At 44.5% G+C, this 12,280-nt stretch overlaps 1 protein-coding gene across 1 annotated transcript in view; it reads left to right on the top strand.

Annotated features, from left to right (window-relative positions):
- Window positions 1-12,280, top strand: part of PHACTR3 (phosphatase and actin regulator 3) — a 199,290-nt gene that overhangs the window by 169,579 nt on the left and 17,431 nt on the right. The window contains exon 8 of the mRNA XM_068264249.1: window positions 12,049-12,104. Coding sequence (XP_068120350.1) covers window positions 12,049-12,104 — 56 coding nt within the window. The remainder of the gene's footprint in view (window positions 1-12,048; window positions 12,105-12,280) is intronic.

Genomic DNA, 12,280 nt, shown 5'->3' with positions numbered 1-12,280 from the left:
TAAAAAATGTTTGGAATGATGTACGATTTTCGTTCCACTTCTCACGTGTACACCACTTTGTATTGGTATTTCACGTGGAATTCCAATAAAATTGATTCCTGTTTGAGGCAGTAATGTGACAAAATGTGGAAAACTTCAAGGGGGCCGAATACTTTTGCAAGCCATTGTAGATGGCACCGGTATCCCTTGCTGACGTCCATTTTCCGTGCAGTGTCCAAAAGAGAGCATGAGATTTTGCATTCTGCTACCACAAAGCAGAACTGGTATTATTATTGTTATTTAGTATTGATATAGCGCCGACCTTGGGCAGCACTGTACAGAGTATATTGTCTTGTCATGAACTGTCCCTCAGATGGGCTCACAATCTAATCCCTACCATAGTCATATGTCTATGTATGTATCATGTAGTGTATGTATAGTCTAGGGCCAATTTTAGGGGGAGCTAATGAACTTATCTGTATGTTTTTTTGGGATGTGGGAGGAAATTGGAGTGCCAGGAGGAAACCCACGCAGACACGGGGAGAACATACAGACTCCGTGCAGATGGTGCCCTGGCTGGGATTCGAACAGGGGACCCAGCACTGCAGGGCGAGAGTGCTAACCACTATGCCACTGTGCTGCGGTCCATGTTGAAAATGGACCTGTCCGAACAGCTCCTAAAGGAAACGCTGGATCTGTTGACATGTCTATTCTCTCTGTAGCAGAACACAGACCAATATGTAATGCAGTGTGAACCTTGCCTAAAAGTGTCCATTAACGTTACAAGATTTTCCTCCGATTTTGATCAGATTTTTACGATCCCAAATTATGCAGAAAACAATGCCGTATGTGGAGAAAATTGTCGTGAAATGAGTTTGTGGTCGATTGGAATACAGTATTTTGTTAATCAGAATGTTAGATTTTACGATTGTATGTAAGAGAGATTACGTTATCTCACCAACCCGTTTATGGGAACAATAGATGATTACCTTCGGATTACTTACAATATCGCAAATCTGATCAAATGATTGTATCTCAGGAATATATCATACCGATAATAATCATTGGATCAGATATGTGCGGTATTGTAAGTATTCAGACGGTAATTATCGACTGTTCCCATAAACAGGTCAATGAGGACACTTACTCTTTCTTCAGATACGAACGAAATATCCAACATACTAATCAACAAAATTCTGTATTCCAATCGATCACAGGATCGTTTCACGACTATTTTTCTCACATACTGCATAATTTTTTTTGTACAATTTGATTGTAAAAATCTGTTCAAATGATCTCATCTGAGGAAAATATAGTACTGCTAATGGGCAGCTTAAAACCTGTTTTTTTGTGAGGCAGGTTAGATTATGAAATAATGCAAGAGGTATTGGAGCAGGACTGATGAGAGATCCGGGGGAGAACGCTTTTGGGGAACAGACAAGTTTGGTATCACGGCAGTAAAGCAGTGGTTGTATTCTCAGTGTTTCCTCCTGACCTCATCTCGCTATCTGAGGCTGAATTGTCCTCAGCATCTTCTCTAGATGTCAGGGTCCAGCTTTACAGCCCATCATAGAGTCTACACATTTATGTCAGATGAAAAGATTCCATATGCAATAAGATGCACCCCTCCCCCCACAACACACCGGTCTCTGCCACCAGCGCAGTCACGACTCTGTTCCTTGCATTTGCAAACAGTCTTCATGAAATCTCTGTAAAGATCTAGGCTGTGTAGCATATTCTGCAAAAGGAAAACTCTACGGCTGAGATCTTCAATTGTATGAAGAGATAAAATCGCTTTTCCTCTTCCTGAATACGCACTTGACATACATGTGGGATAGCAGGGCTACAAGGCTTCGAGGGGATTAGAAGTTAGAAAGAAAAGAGGCACTTAACCTGATTTTCATTCTTTTTTTTCCTATTATTTATTTTTACATTTCAAACTCTGGACAATCAATAGCCAAGTCTGATTATATAAGACATTGCCACTTGAAACCTCTATTTTATTTTCTGTTGGAAGTTAATGGGGTCAATTTGTGTTTAAAATTAAACCTTTTGCAGCCCACATCTGAGGAGTCTGTTGTGAAGTTCTAAAGATCTTCTCCTCCTTCATCAAAATCTGATGTCTCCCTCCGTCACTTCAAAGCAGTTATGATTACAAAGGAGACTTATGGACATGATTTTGTTATATAAATGTTGGCGCAATAGTCTCTTTTTAAAAGGAAAAGGTGAAACTACTTGTGAAGTAAAGTTTGTTCATTGGCACCAGCTAATGGTATCGCGGATACATTTTTTACAGTTGAACTTTTAAATGGATGTGTAAAATAAACTGTTCCATAAATACAGGTGGTGGTATGTAGCTATGGCAAGATAATTGCCAATGTCCCACTCATTGTCTGAGAACCGATGACTGTTTTATACGTATGAATGGGGGAACTTTCTGATTGGTAATTTATTTTTTAAAAAAAGTTAAAGCAGACAAAAATAAATCTGGGTGGTTGAAAAAGGGGTGGGGATAAGATATAGTTTCCTCGTCCCTGGCCAATTACGTGTAGAGACTGGGATTTTTGCCCATTCCTTAAAGGCAAAACTGCTCTGGCTTCTCCTGTTGGATGGTTTTCACTTGTGAACAGCAATCTTCAAGTCTGATCACAGATTTTCTAGTGGATTGAGGTCTGGACTTTTACTAGGCCATTCCAACATGCTTACTTACCCTTAACCTCCTTAACACTGTGTCGGGCATGCCGCTCAAGAGGTTGGGTCTAAGGAGTCGCCCCCTCCCCCTCCACAAAACTATTACATCAGCTATATGGATGCATAAGGTGTTAGCTAGCACAAAGCTAGCTAGTATAAGTGTGCACAACCCCTCGCTTATGCATTGGCCAGCCTAGTTCCATCGATCGGCGCAGCCTCCCCGCACAGCTCCGGTCTTCTCTATGAGGAGGATCGGGTCTGCGCATGAAGTGATGTATGATCCGCCCCATAGAGAAGACTGGAGCTGTGTGGGAAGGCTGCGCCGATTGCTTGAACCAGGCTGGTTAATGTATAAGCAGATGGATCAGGGGGGTTGTGCACACTTGTACTAGCTAGCTTAGTGCTGGCTAACATATTATTCATCCACATAAACTAATAGTTTTATAAGGAGCCAGCAAAACCTCCTGAGTGGCGTAACGCTCAGGAGGTTAAGGGTTGGTTCACATGGACGTTTCCCAGGCTGTAAAAAGCCACGGTGCTTGTTAAGTTTTGCCCATTTAAATAAATGGGCAGTGCCAAAACCGTAGTTTACCCTCCATGCAAACACTGCATTTTTATCCCCATTGTGCTGTCTACCCTGAGCTTAGGTGATTCTGGAAGCAATACGTAGATTCCAGGATCGCTTTAACATGTCCCCCTGCGGGAGTGAAAAACTCTGCACGCTGCCGGAAGCCGCTAAATGCTTTTCTGCCGAGCAGAAGCCAGTGTAAACCAGCCATTAACCATACAAGGTTTGCTTTAGCAGTATTCTTCGAGTGATTGTCCTGCTGGAAGGTGAACCTCTACCCTAGTCTCAGGTCACCATCCATCTGTCTCTTGATTCAGACCAGTTTCCCAGTCACTCCCCACAGCATGTTTCACTGTGGTGATGGTGTACTCGGGGTGATGGGATGTGTTGGGTTTGCTCCAGACATAGCATTTTCCTTGTGGCTGAAAAGTATGTTCCTCCATATATGGGGGGTTGCCCACATGCCTTTTGGCAAACTCAAAACGTGTCTTTATAATTTTTTTTTTAGTGCTAAGTAATGGCTTTTTTTCAGGCCACTCTTCCATAAAGCCAAGCTCTATGGAGTGTATGGCGCATTGTGGTCCTATGGCCAGATACTCCAGTCCTCTGCAGGGTTAACTTTGGTCTCTGTGCTGCCTCTCTGATTAAAGCTCTCCTTGCCCGGTCTGTGAGTTTTGGTGGGCATCCCTCTCTTGGAAGGTTTTGTTGTAATACTATATACTTTCCATTTGATGATGATGGATTTGATGGTGCTTCAGGGGATATTAAAAGCTTTGGATATTTTTTTTCTTATAACCCAACCCGACTTGTAATTTTCAACAACTTTTTCACTGACTTGTTTCGAGAGCTGCTTGGTCTTCATGGTGTGTTGCCTCTTGCTTAGTGGTGTTTGGAGAGCTCCTTGGTCTTCATGGTGTGTTGCCTCTTGCTTAGTGGTGTTTGCAGCTCCTTCATCTTTATGGTGTGTTGCCTCTTGCTTTGTGGTGTTTGGAGAGCTCCTTGGTCTTCATGGTGTGTTGCCTCTTGCTTAGTGGTGTTTGGGGAGCTCCTTGGTCTTCATGGTGTGTCGCCTCTTACAGTGCTGCCCATAATTATTCATACCCCTGGCAAATTTTGACAAAGTTACTTTTATTAAACTAGCAAGTAATGTTTTGATGGGAAATGACATAGGTGTCTCCCAAAAGATGAGATGATGTACAAAAGGCATTATGGAAAAAACATTTCTCAGTTTATTTAAATTTGAGTAAAAAGTGTCCAGTCCAAAATTATTCATACCCTTCACAAACTGTCACAGTCTGTGGGGAAATCCAAAGTTCTATACCATTCCAAATAGTCCAAGCTGTTCTAAAGCATCCTAATTACACTTATTAATTGGGAACAGCGATTTTATTTCAACAGGTGAAAAATAGCAGCTCTCTGTCTTAGCCATGATTGTCCACAAACCAACTACAAAGGAGCTAAGTGAGGACCTGCGGCTGCGCATTGTGGCTGCTCACAAGTCAGGAAAGGGCTAAAAGGCCATTTCTAAATATTTTCCAGTTCCAGTGGCTACAGTGCAAAGTAGTATTAAAAAATACAAGATGTTCTGCACTGTGGAAAATCTCAGAGGACATGGTCGGAAGCCAAAAGTGAAACCTGTGCTGGCCAGGAGTATAGTGAGAGAGGTGATAAAGAATCCAAGGATCACCACCAAGGCCATCTTGATGAATCTGGGCTCTGCTGGTGGCAATGTCTCAAGGCAGACAATACAACGGACACTGCACACTGCTAGATTCCACTGATGCAGAACAAAGAGGACACCACTTCTCCAGATAAGGCACACAAAAGTTTGCTTGGCCTTTGCAAATGCTCATCTGGACAAAGAAGAAAACTTCTGGTCTTCTGTGAAACAAAAATTGAATTGTTTGGTCACAATGATGTTTCCTTCATTTGGCGTAAAAAAGCCTTGAACCCAAAGAACACCATCCCCACTTTCAAACATGGTGGTAAGAACCAAATTCTTTGGGGTTGTTTTTTCAGCCAATGGACCAGGGAACCTAATCGCAGTAAACGGCATCATGAAAAAAGAGTAATACATGAGGATTCTCAACGACAACATCAGGTAGTCTGCAGAGAAACTTTGCCTTGGCCACCAATTGACATTTCAGCATGACCATGACTAGAGATGGCCTGAGTGGTTCGTATGCGAACTTATGCAAACTTGCTTACTGGTTGAATGAAAGTAACTAAGTCAAAATTTGCCAGGGGTATTTTTATTTATTTATTGGATTCATAAAGCGCCAACATATTACGCAGTGCTGTTATTAGCAAGAATAGAGTGTGTTTTTAACAGTTTTTTATCTGCAGGACTAGGAGTCAGCCAGAGTGGGCTTCTCTGTCCCAACAGAGATGGTGGCAGCCTAGTATTTTGGTTTCATAGTTCGCACGTCTCCTTCTGATCGGTCTGCTGCCAAAATTACAGCGGTTTCAGCTCATCGATTGAGTCCACAAGTTTGGATGGTCTGTGTGCTGAAACCGGATGAAAGGCATTGTGCGGTCCGGCCACCAGGGGGCATGTGACCAATAGGACAGAGAAGCCCATTGACTTACTCTAATGCTGGGCATACACGGCTCGTTTGTGCGCCGGAATCAAGCCGCTGGCTCGATGCCGGCGCGTCCCCGCTAGTCCACGTGGATCGATTCCCGCTCGTCTCCACGGGCACTTCCTAATCGGCGCTTAGTTTCTTCCATTGTCCGTCCGCGGGGATCGAGCGAGGTATCGATCCTGCGCGGTGATCGGACACGTTGGATACTATCAATCGAGCCATCAGCGGCTCGATTTGATAATAAAACACGAGCCGTGTATGCCCAGCATTAGACCTGCAGGTAAAAACGGTTAACAGGCTATTCTGGCTAATAACAACACTTCTCGGTAGCGAATCTTCAGAAAGCTAGGATTCGTTCTGTGTGGCTGAATAGTAGGTTTAGCTGAGAAATCAATAAATGACTTTAGAGTCGTTTTTATTAATAAATGCAATATAAATATTATATACAGAAAATCATTAAAAGTAAAAATTAGACAGTGATAACCCAGTGTAAAAAATAAACCAGGGAAGAAAATAAACGTATACTTAAGTCAGGTGAAAATGTCCTTTTGTGGAGGAAAATGGCTAAGTTCTTGATTTTAGAGTCGAGGAATCAGCGTCAAAGTCCAAACAAGACGGATGCCAGCATGTCCTCAAGCTGGCAAGGACATAATCCGAATTGATGTTTCAAAGTGGAGGTATGAATAATTATGGGCAGCAATGTACAAAGCGGTGTTTGGAGAGCTCCTTGGTCCTCATGGTGTGATGCTTCTTGCTTAGCAATGTTTGGAGAGTTCCTTAGTCTTCATGTTGTGACGCCTCTTGCTTAGCAATGTTTGGAGAGCTCCTTGGTCTTAATGGTGTGATGCCTCTTGCTTGGTGGTGTTTTGGAGAGCTCCTAGGTCTTTATGGTGTGATGCCTCTTGCTTGGTGGTGTTTGGAGAGCTCATTGGTCTTTATGGTGTGACGCCTCTTGCTTAGCAATGTTTGGAGAGCTCCTTGGCCTTTATGGTGTGATGCCTCTTGCTTAGCAATGTTTGGAGAGCTCCTTGGTCTTCATGGTGTGATGCCTCTTGCTTGGTGGTGTTGAAGCCTTTAGGGCATTTCTAAGTAGCTGACAGGTCCTATGACACTTACAAACCATACAGGTGGACTTAATTTCACGAATTATGTAACTTTTGAAGGTAATTGGCTGCATTATTATTTATTTCAGTTATTATAACTTTCCCCACTCTTTCTAGTGGATTACTTCTAGTCTAAAGCCTGGTACACACATCCGGCCTGGATTCGTTATATTGATGACGTCTTCGTGGTCTGGCGGGGTACAAGGGAAGAACTGGGTGTATTCTTGGATCAGTTGAATATGAACGAGAGAAACATTGTACTCACATACACCATCGACGACAATGAAATCAGTAAGAAGGATACAAATAAACTTAGGACGGTGACTTACCGAAAACCGACGGCAGGGAATACTCTGCTGCATGCCTCTAGCTTCCATCCACCCTCTCTTCTGCAGGGCATTCCAGTTGGCCAGTTGTTGCGGGTCAGGCGCAACTGCAGCAGAGAGAATGACTATACAAGGGAGGCTGATGAGATGTGCAGCAGATTTTCCAGACGAGGGTATGGAGAGGAAGTTTTGGATCGGGCAAGGTCTCGAAGTGATGTGACACCAAGGGACACATTGTTGCTACAGGCTACCAAAGGGGGGAAAGCAAAAGGATGACAACCTTCACCTGATTACCCAGTATGGCATGCATTGGAAAAAAGCTCAGGAGGGTGCTAGCTAAGCACTGGCACATCCTGAGGTTGGATCCTAAAATAATAGGTGGTTGGAGACTACCCTAAAATGGCGGCTAAGAGGGCTCCCAACCTTCGCGACATGTTAGTGCAATTGGAATTTTGCACAGTAACGAGACAATCGACAAGAATGTGGTTGGGTCCCTCTACGCGGCCTTTGGGGATGTTTCCATGCGCCAAGTGTAGTGTCTGTCACCTAGTTCATCTATCTAACGTGATTACTGACGCGAGATCAAGACGATCGTACGATATTCGGACGTTTATTAACTGTGAAAGTAGATTTATAATATATATGATCGAATGTCCGTGCGGTTTAAAATATATTGGTAAGACCACACAAATGATTAAACAGCGCATACAACAACATGTTGGAAACATAAAAGCAGGTGATGAGACAAGCCCTTTAGGCTAAAGGTCCGTACACAAGCCGTATCAGTCCGCCGACAGACTGTACACACGCCGGACTGTCGCTGGAACGCCCACCCAGCGGGAGGTGACGACGGACCCGTCGTTGCCTCCAGTCCGGCGTGTGTACGGACCTTTACACTTCAAGTTATACCATGATAAGAATCCTGATTGCCTGAGGTTTAAAGGCATTGTTAAGATGCAGATTGCCACCAGGGGAGGGGATCTTGACAGAAGATTACGTCAAATGGAATCTAGTTGGATCTTCAGATTGAATACTGTTATACCTGAGGGGCCAAATTCAGACTTACCGCTAGCACCTTTTCTACCAACGTAATTGTGTGCCTGGTGTGAGTGACGTGTCTTTGATGATGCTGTGTTGCCGTGCTCCACTGTAGTAGCTTAGGTAGAAGTAGGATGTGCCCCCTCTATGAATGCCTGTGATACATTTCTTAGTAATGTGAACTTAAATCACTTGGGAGATGTTGCCTTAATAATAAATATGATCATGCAAGCCCCTTAATGTAGATGAGTTAGGCAGACAACTGTAGCACTTGGAGCTTATGGTTACGCTTGGACTTACGTTTAATATTATTGTACGTGTTCCTTATATGGGGAAAGTGTCTCCTCTACAATGAAGAACCAATCCGCTCTGACGCGGGAGTGGCCATGATGTGAAGGAGGAGGTATTAAGAGACTTTAAAAGGAACTTGACGGTGCCGCTCACATGACCGTCTGACGAAGCCCGGATAGGCGGGCGATACTAGTCACGGCTAGTGAGCAGCGTGGTGACGTCACGGCTGCACACACTCGGAAACAGCGTGGAACTGGACGCCAATAGTGGCGGCGTTGGCGATAGCAGAGAAGTGGGGACAGTCCTTTTCAGCTCAAGCCTGGCAGAGAGGATGCCGTTCAAGTGTCTATCATCACGGTGGTTGCCCTGTTGAGATGGTGAGAGCCCTCCGGGGCACCGTGGAGCACTCACAGGAGGTGGTAAGAGCCCTCTTGTGTACGCTGTTGTGTGTCTGCCTGCTTGCTTCGCTTATGCTTCAAGCTCCCTGGCCGCCTGCTTTTGCTGCATTGAACTGTATCTTAGTTTGGTGTCCATACTGAGCAGTTGGATACAGGACTGTGAGCTGTAATTAATGTCCAGCAAATTTACGAAGAGCTGTTTCTGAACTACACCTCCCAGCAGACCTCTTGATCTAAGGATTTATGATGATGGTGTTCATCACTCCCGGGAGTTAAAAGGACGGTTTGCGTGGGTGTGTGTGATGTGTGTAGTGTGTGTGACATGCCGGCTGTGTATTCGGTGTTACTTACATCACAGGCTGCTCTTTTATTGGGTTTATGGGGGTTTTTGTATGCAGTTTCCAATAAATAGTGATTGTTTTTTTAGACTTCAGTGGATATTTTGGGTTTTGTGGATATTTGCTACCACTGTGAGGCTCCCCTGTTTCTCGGGGTAATTACAATCCATATACATTGCCTAGCGCTTGGTATTGTTTGTTTTGGTACACATCCAATTTTGATTGCCCAATGATTGGCCAGTTTTACCATCCCCATGTAGTGTGCGGAGCAGTAGATTTTGAATACCATGAACTGATTGTTTAGGTAAGTCTCATATTACACGGAGGTGGTAAAATTGGCCAATAATTGGCTAATGTGACTGTGCTGGTAGCAGAGATGGTTTGTTGTGGGGGGGAGGGGTGAATCTTACAGCTATTGCATATGGAATCATTACATCTCTCATAGATCTTAAAGGACACCTGAACTGAAAGGGATATGATGCTCTTTTAACCAATACTAGCTACCTGGCATCCTGATGATATCTTTGTCTGCAGAAGTGTCTGAATCACACAATTTAAACAAGCATTTGGCAAATGCAGTCACCCTTCAGTCAGAAACACCTTATCTGCTGCATGCTTGTTCAGGGTCTATGGCTAAAATTATTAGAGGCAGAGGATCAGCAGCAAGCAAAGTGCATTGTTTAAAAAGAAAATAAATATGTCAGCCTCCATATCCCTCTCACTTCAGTTGTCCTTTGACCGCTCCAACAGGAAGGCTTGGATGGTGGGAGGGGAAAAGCAAGTCCCTGACATGAAAGTACACCAATTCTATTTTAATTCACCAGCCAATATCTCTGCAGCATCGAAATTGCTAATTCTGCTTGTAATATTGACATACCGTATATACTCGCATATAAGCCGACCCCCCAACTTTTACCTGAAAAAAACAGGGGAAAATGATTGACCCCCATATAAGCCGGGGGTAGGAAATGCTGGATTGGTGCAGGCGCGTGATCCCCCCCCAGTGTGTCCCAGTATAATGCCCAGTATAGCTAGTATAGTGCCCAGTATAGCCAGTATAGTGCCCAGTATAGCCAGTACTTTACTGTTGGGGGGTCGGCTTGTATGCGAGTTGTGGGTGGTGGTCCTCGCCCACTCCCTCCGCGGGCCTCCGCTGCTATTACCTGCTTTAGTCAGCGACCGCTTCCTAATCCGGGTTCCCCTCCTCATTATGCGTACACCGTAAGTGTATCACAGCAGCGCGCCCGGCGCTACTGCTGTGACGATGCAGGGGGCAGGAAAGAGCGCGGCTTCCTGTAACGGCGATGTGTATCACCGTTACCAGGGGAACCGCTCCTTCCTGCCCCCTGCATCGTCACAGCAGCAGCGCCGGGCGCGCTGCTGTGATACACTTACGGTGTACGCATAATGAGGAGGGGAACCCGGATTAGGAAGCGGCCGCTGCCTAAAGCAGGTAATAGCAGCGGCGGCCGCGGAGGGAGTGGGCGAGGACCACCACCCACAACTCGCATACAAGCCGACCCCCCAACTTTTGGCCCCCTTTTTGGGAGTCAAAAATTCGGCTTGTATGCGAGTATATACGGTAATATTCATATTTTCCAGAAACCACTATATCCTATTCATACTAGTTCACCACTGAGGGGGTGTTTGCCCTTATGGACTAGAGCAATTTTCACCTCTCAGCACTCCTCCCTTTCATTCGCTAATAACTTTTACTACTAATCACAACAGAATAATCTATATCCTGTTTTTTTCGCTACTAATTAAACTTTCTTTGGGTGGTACATTTTGCTAAGAATTATTTTATTCTTAATGTATTTTAACGGGAATAATAATAATAAAATGGAAAAAACAAATCACTATTTCTCAGTTTTCGGCCATTATAGCTTTAAAATGAAACCTACTACCATGTATTTTTTTTTTGCCCATTTGTCCCGGTTATTACGATGTTGAAGTACCTAGTACAATGTATGGTGACAATATTTTATTTGTAAATAAAGGTGTATTTTTCCTGTAAAATACAAGTGTTTTATTTTGGTAACTATGGTAGGGGAGGTAAGGGGTTAATTTATGGGGTATTTTATGTATTTTTATACGGGGAGCGAGCAGCACCTCTGCTGTATGTAATGCTGGGGTACTCTGCTGTATACAACTTGGGGCACCTCTGCTGTTTATAACACTGTGGTACTCTGCTCTAGAAGACTGGAGGCAGCTCTGCTGTATGGAACACTGGGGTACTCAGCTTACAGCAGAGCTCCCTAGTCCATACAGCAATGTACACAACATGCTGCTGTCACTCTCTGGATGGGAGGCAATGTCGCACTGTGATACAGCTATGTTCGTGCACTGGCTTGATGTTCATAGAGCGATCATTGGGCTCATGTGATGGAGTGATTGGGACCAGTGTGAAGAAGACTCTTTGTGCTACCTGTGGCTGTGCAGTACAGAGGGAGGTTGCTGCTAGTAGGGGAAAGCCTCATTTATAATGTGCACAGCAAGCTGCTGATTGGCTGGGGAGTGCAGGTGGGTGTGTTCTGAGTGTTGTATAGAAGGCTTGCCTGAGCCAGAGCTGGGAACACCGCTCAGTACAGCGCAGCCTTTGTACACAGGGGGAATCCGAGATCTCCGCTCGCTCCATCCTTATCCCCAGCAACAAGGGATTTACAGCTATACCCAGCGTATACTTCTCTGCAAGCATGGTTCAGAACGTGATTCTGGTGTTTTTCCGCAGGCGCCTCAGCCAAAGACCAGCCGTGGAGGAACTGGAGCGACGGAACATCCTGAAACGTGAGTCCATCTCATTGTTGTGTTATAATGTATTTCTCCATGGTGTACCCTGTGCTGCTGGTTCTGTTACTGTTGTGATGTATGTTTTTCTCCATGGTGTACCCCGTGCTGCTGGTTCTGTTACTGTTGTGATGTATGTTTTTCTCCATGGTGTACCCCGTGCTGCTGGTTCTGTT

The sequence above is a fragment of the Hyperolius riggenbachi genome, chromosome 12, assembly GCF_040937935.1.
Source record: "Hyperolius riggenbachi isolate aHypRig1 chromosome 12, aHypRig1.pri, whole genome shotgun sequence".
Lineage (NCBI taxonomy): Eukaryota > Metazoa > Chordata > Amphibia > Anura > Hyperoliidae > Hyperolius > Hyperolius riggenbachi.
The sequence above is the reverse complement of the archived record's forward strand: the minus strand, read 5'-3'. Positions and strand labels throughout refer to the sequence as shown.